Here is a 6,488-nt window from a genome sequence, read left to right on the forward strand (position 1 = left end):
ATAAACAGCATAAGTGAGGGCTATTCAATGGTATTTCCACATTAATTCAAACAGATGACTGTTTTATCAAATTGTTCCAATTATTTATTTATTGCAATCAGAGGAGCAATGCAAAATCCAATTAAGATACTGAGGGATCAAAAAATCAAAAAGGGAAAAGGGCACTGGTGGGACCGACGAGGCTTTTTGGGGCAGTCATGGCCCACTTTTGATAAATTGCTGAAATTTGAGTCTCCTTCCTCCGTTAGTCAAAAGCTTAAATTATTGTTATTTTCCCCTTCTTTTTACCTTTTTTTGGGCGGTAGGAATAAATAAATTAATTAGGCAAAGAAATTCATAGAAAATATGATATTTTGCACTTTTACAATTAGAACATAAGAAAATTATCGGTATGCATCTCTTAAGTGTTAAATTAATTTTTCTTCATAAAAAAATATCATAAAACTAATTTTTTTATTTTCATAAAAGACTAGAAAACTGTTTATCCATATCAGAGTCGAACTAAGTCGCAACTCGCAAGGATGTATTCATCTAACACCTTTCAATTCTTTCGATTTCAATTTATATCTAAACTCATTAAATTGAATACGTCTCATATATATATATATATAACATTTTATGAGACTATAAAAACTTTTCATTAATATAAAATGGAAAGTTCAAATTAAATTGTCATTTGGCTATCTTTTTTTTTAAAAAAAAAGTTGGTGAACCGGACAAGCTTGAATCAGAAGATACTTGACCTTGACTTAGAATATGTTTCATAGTTCCATATTTTAGCTAACAATTGAAGCAATTCAATATTCACATAGACTTGCCAGCAAAAAAGATTCTCTCAAAAGTAGCTTTGACTGTTGGAAAAGCAAATCCCAATATTCTTTGGCGTTGGAGGACTCTTACTGAGAACATTGGTTCAATTCACACCACCACATCATCAAAACAAATAAAACAGCACATCTCTCACACCTTGCATGTATACAACTGACTAAAGAAAAAGCGCAGCTCAATGCACAAAGCTCCCACTATGTGCAGGGTTCGAGGAAGAGTCGAACCTAGTTGATACTAGTAGTACTGCTAAATCAAGCATTTGGTAATGACCTTGGCATGTGACAATGGAACGTAACCAGCTCTTCTCTCCTCGAATGAGTACTCGATATTATCAGCACACGCAGAAACATGACGACTGGCTGGGGTCATTGCAGTCTGCATGGCAGTGGAAACTGAGGAAGGAGTTGCTGGCATTGGAATGGGCAATGTTTTTGGGGTAATACTTCCTTCAACAGCAGAGGCAATCTTTGTTGGAGTCATAATTGGAGTTTTGTTCAAAGACACTGTTTCCTCGAGTCTTCGTTCAGCAGAGGTAATCTTGGTTGGAGTCATAACTGGAGTTTTGTTCAAATACAGTGCTTCCTGGACCATCCCGCTCTTTAGGGTCTGATTCTGAATATTGATGGTGCTCACATTTGATGATAACAATGACGATAAGGGAGAAAGAGGCTTCCTTGTCTGTGTTGTTGCAGGTTTAGGTGGATTTAACGGGCCCTTCCTTATCTGTGCTGATTCAGTTCTAGGTGGATTTAAAAGGGCCTTTCTTGTCTGCACTGATTCAGCTCTAGGTGTATAAGGGGGATAGAGGCTTCCTTGATGCTTTCTTGGTGCCAAGAAACTATCTCTTCTGCCTACAACAAAAATTCAAGTTAAGACAATTTGAGTATCAATAGCGCAGTCCAACTTAGAAGCCTAAAAAGCTCAATAAAAATGTAGACATAGAAATGAGTGTACAACAATTTTTGGGGGAAGAGTAAATTCAGATACACTAGAGGACAGGATCACAAGCCTACCACTTTGGGGAGTTTGCTGTTCCAACAAACTAGACAGTCGAGAGGATGGTGCAGCTTTACCAGCATATGGGGTTTGAAGCATTGATCCTCCAAGCGATAGTCTTTTATTGGTCAAACCTCCCATTGATGGTCTAAAATTCTTCTTTGCACTCTTTGAAGGACTAGGTATTGAACCAAAAAGTGCTTCTTGCTCCACCATCAACTGTCCCTGAAGCTTCTTCTGGTCCTTGAATAAAAAAAAGAATCTTATAAACAACTAATACTCAGAGAAGTCATTTCATGTGTAATAAAATAGAAAATCCATACCCTCAGTCTCTGACGCTCAAGCTCCCTCTCCTGCTTTAGAACACAATACTGCTCAAGCATATAAAGAATGGCTACCTGGAAAGCAAAACTGAAGGCATAAGTAAACAATACAAGAGCGTTATCACCAACTTCCAAGAGTTAAGACAGCTGCAGAATGTGGATGCAGGGTTAGTCTTGCTTAATATTGCTATAACAAAGTCGAGTTAGGTGCTTACACCATCATACAAGAATTCATGTCCTCTTTCTTTCTGCCAAACGCTAGCTCTCAATCTCAATGTCTCCACCATAGCTGCCACAAAGTCAATTTTAAGATTCTTATTGAACTGATCAAGTTTAATTGGCACACTAAACAGACATGCGACAATGTAGGTGATTTGTTCATGATAAACTATAATTGATTTGCATAACAAATTTTCAGAAACCACACATATGATTTAACTCTTACTTTCTGGTATCTGTATTCTTAGAGTACACTAGTTATGCAGTAAGCTAACTCAAAGAAGAGTAATATCAAAATCTAGGCAGGTTATTTGTATTAGCAAAATCAATTTTTAATGATGGGAAACACGGGGAACAGAAAATAGGTTCCATACCAGGGATTTTGTTGAAAAGAACTCGAGCTTTCTCAGCTCGCTTCAAATTACGGTGTGTACCTTTTCCACCATGGTAACGATTTTCATCCTAAAATAAAACATATTAGAAACAGAAGTATGGTGCAGAACATACAGGAAAAAGGTTGAAAAACAGAACATAGCGTCCAACCCTGTTGTATTCCTCCAACCAACACTCCTCATCACATGCAGCCAACCACTTCTCCAACTTTTCAAGAATCTCTCTCCTACTAAAAGTTTCCTCTTTAACCTTGGAAATCTGCACCTCGATTTGCTCAAGCAGATATGAAGGATCAATTGCGCCTACAAATTATAGCATTACTACTTGAGAAATACAACAAAAGATTCACGCATATTGGAAACTAAATAAATTTCTTTTAAGAAATCAATTTGCTTAAGCATACAATAATCCATAAATTATCACAGAAATGATTCAGTTAGAATGCATTTGGTTAGAAGTAGCTACGTGCAACCTTGATGACTGATTCATGACAGGAAAAAGTTACCAGATTCTATAGCTTCAACAGAAAAGTCGACTGAATTTTGTGTTTCAATAACCAAATGTGCTTTCCTACAGATTTCCTCCAACTCCAGCCTCTTTCTCAGAAGAACCTCTTTCATTTTTGTTGATTTCATTGCCTGCAATCTCGACACTTCTGCCTCTGCCTGCATAAGTATTATAGAATCGCAATAATTTTCATTACTGCTATGAAAGCATCACAACTATCCTAGAGAGCTCTCAATTTCTGCTAGAAATTAACAGCCTAAAATAATAATTGGAGAGAATTTAGTTTATGTATTTTATACATGTTGAAGACTGTCGGCAGACAAAACATTAGGCTCATTTATTTCATTTTCTGAAGCTGCTATGTGCCTTGTAAAATCATAAAATTTCTGTTGCTCCTCTAGTGGTGTATCCATCAAGCTCCACAGCTCAATCAGGGTAGTTGCAAGATCTTGAAGCTAAACAACAAGAAGAACAACATTAGTAGAGAGACAAAAACGTGGTTTGGAACAATTAAATTGACATTTATACTAACCCTAAGCAATCTTTGTTTCTTGAGCTCTTCCAATCTGTGGATCATAGCAGAAAGCTTAAAGATCATATCTTTGCTTATGTTTTTCAAGACACGAGAATCATCTAAGGTTGGATCAACCTCAGCAATAGTTTGTTTGTAATCAACCCCAAGCACCACACATAACGAATTGATAGTTGTCAAGTTGTCAACCAGCAGCTTCAGGCGGTCACTCTGAAAATGTTTACGAGATTCTATTAGACAAACAGTAACTCTTGTAATTCTTTATTGCAGAGGAAATATTTCCAATTAGTCTGAAACTCTGCAACATTATAGTGGAATGATACGCCCTGTTTGTTTTTTCCTCTATTCTAAGCAGTTCTGATGTGTCTGTGAAGTGACAGTTTACCGCACTCATTTTGCAAAAGTTGGAACTTTTGTAACATTTTTATTCAAGGCAGCAATCGTGAGCTAAAACATGCAGAGATTGAAGCAAGTAAAGAGAAGAAACAGAAATAACCTTCTCTTTTTGCAAAGCAAGCAAATAATTCTGCATTTCTTCTAATCTTTTGACAGACAAATCATTCTCATCAATTACACTCATTTGTGCATTCTCTTGGAAGTGTAAACAGAGCTCTTTCGAGAAAGTCTGTATCTGATTGACAACAGCCGCAAACTGGTTCTTCCTCTCTCCTTTTCTCCTCTTCATCTCTTCTAACTTAGGCTTAATGGCCTCAAGCTCTTCCTTCAAACTTCTGGAACTCTGCTATGTAAGGAGGCTAAATGTTGAAAAAGTTCTACATACCAAGCAAAAGATCATAAAGTTTTACTGAATGCTCCAAAGGAGAAATTTTTGTTTGTCTCTAACCTGCCTAGCATATGATGATTGTTCTCCTAGTGCTGCACATATCTTTGCAATTTCTGCTTCAGAGTCAGCGATAGTTTGCTGCAGTTGAGCCCGGCAACGACTTGCCTGATTCACTTTTCTTCTATATGCCTCCAGACACTCTTGTTGAAGCTCGAAAAGCATCTTATCCCTTTCGATATCTAGCTCTCCCATCTCATCCCATATTCTCTGATCCAAAATACAAGGTAACATACAAAAAAAGAGTACACTCTCAGAACACAATGTAAGTCTTGTGTTTCTTAATAACAATTGAAGAGCCTAGTCCGAGCAAACCTGCATCTCAGAGAGAAGAGAGCCACAAGTTGTTTCCATATGCAAAGGCTTCTCACTTTGGCTGTTATTCATGTTGAAGCATTAACACCTTGAGAAAGAGAAAGAGATGGTAAAAGGAAAAGCTATAAGACTAGCTAGAGGCAAGCCAGAAACAATGAGATTGAATTTAGATGAGCTACATAGGAAAGTCCCAGCTAAATTTAGAATAAAACGTTGAAGTATTTGCGGATTTATCACCCTTCAACCTTAAAGTGAAAACAAAGCACGAACAACGAAACGAACTACCTTTTTTTCATTGTTTCAAAAGTTATGATGATCTTTTTGCATCTCTTGGACAGAATCTCTCAAATGATTTTTGATATTTACTTTGTTAAGCAATTAAAACATATATCGTACCAGAATTTATTTATTCAATGAATCAACTATACCTCAATAGCAAATTTTATGCATTTAAAAAGATACAGCAAGAAAAAAAAAGGCCTTTTAAGCCATGTCTAGTTTCTAGTCCAAAATGTGAAGATTCTCATATATAAAATTCCAAGAAAGATGAATTAATTGCCATTAGAAACTAGAACCCTATTTCTTTGGGTGCGCGCTAACAGACAAACATCTTGATCGTCCCCCTTACCAAAAAGTAAAAATCTTGAATATCTAAAACTCTTTTGCTGCATGAACCATTACTTATTAACCATTCAAGAAATGTCAAGCAACAACAACAATACATCCAGTGTAATTTCACAAGTAGGACCTTAACCCTACTTCAAGAACAAGAAGGTAGAGAGGCTGTTTCTAATAGACCCCCACCAACTCAAAAGATTCACGAAAAGCCAAGCCCTAATTTAAAAGAAAATATAATACATTTCGTTTAGAAATAGCAGCTTTCAACTTGAAAACCCCTTTTATTTGTAAAATTGAGAACAAATTTCCGTCTAGTGGAAAGTGAATTCAAGAAGCACTAAACCCCACCCAGTTAAATGTAGCAACAAAATAGTATAGAATTCTCCATGGATGTGATATTGCGATCATTTGTCTAAGTCCTACTTGATTGTTTCTACAGATACTGAATTAAGATACAGAGCAGCAATTTTCATCTAAAATACGAAGAAACAAAACCTTACTAGAATCTTGATCAGCCGTAATTACGACAAAACTGTCTTCAATTTCCGGCAAACCCAAGTGAAATTATTGTTATGATAATGTGAAATGGAGAATTGAGTTGTTGAATTTGAGTGAGAGAAGGAAGGAAAGAAAACGTTAGCTTTTGTTTTGTAAAGCAAACGTATGCACAAAGAGCGCGCCTTTATCTCCTCTTTATAGGCCCGTTTCATAATCACTGTTTTTGAATTTCAATTCAAACTTCATCTCCATTTAATCTTTTTTATTTTATAATTAGTTAGTAAATTTAATAATACTATGTCAATCTTCAAAAGATATGGTTAAGGGCCAACAAAAATATTTGATAGTTAAAGCATGAAACTTTCGTATAATAGTGCTTCGGGTTATTTTAACCTTCCACCAACCCAATTTTCACTCA

General features: G+C 36.1%; 1 protein-coding gene across 2 annotated transcripts; it reads right to left on the reverse strand.

The window, feature by feature from the left end:
- Nucleotides 1–749: 749 nt before the first annotated feature.
- On the reverse strand, nt 750–6,270 carry LOC102580663 (65-kDa microtubule-associated protein 3). Of its 2 annotated transcripts, none has more exons than XM_015311308.1 (13): nt 6,073–6,270; nt 4,955–5,042; nt 4,643–4,849; nt 4,295–4,537; nt 3,799–4,008; nt 3,566–3,721; nt 3,265–3,424; nt 2,910–3,061; nt 2,741–2,828; nt 2,363–2,436; nt 2,148–2,222; nt 1,842–2,067; nt 750–1,679 (listed from the first exon to the last, which is right to left on the reverse strand). In XM_015311308.1, exons 2-13 carry the CDS (start codon nt 5,024–5,026, stop codon nt 1,075–1,077), a joined length of 2,268 nt encoding a protein of 755 aa, XP_015166794.1. In that variant the 5' UTR covers nt 5,027–5,042; nt 6,073–6,270; the 3' UTR covers nt 750–1,074. The 2 variants fall into 2 exon arrangements, with proteins under 2 accessions (XP_015166794.1, XP_006339436.1); XM_006339374.2 differs by having other exon boundaries at nt 6,068–6,270.
- Nucleotides 6,271–6,488: the final 218 nt, after the last annotated feature.

Source organism: Solanum tuberosum, unplaced genomic scaffold (assembly GCF_000226075.1).
Source record: "Solanum tuberosum cultivar DM 1-3 516 R44 unplaced genomic scaffold, SolTub_3.0 scf00010, whole genome shotgun sequence".
NCBI classification, from domain to species: Eukaryota; Viridiplantae; Streptophyta; class Magnoliopsida; order Solanales; family Solanaceae; genus Solanum; species Solanum tuberosum.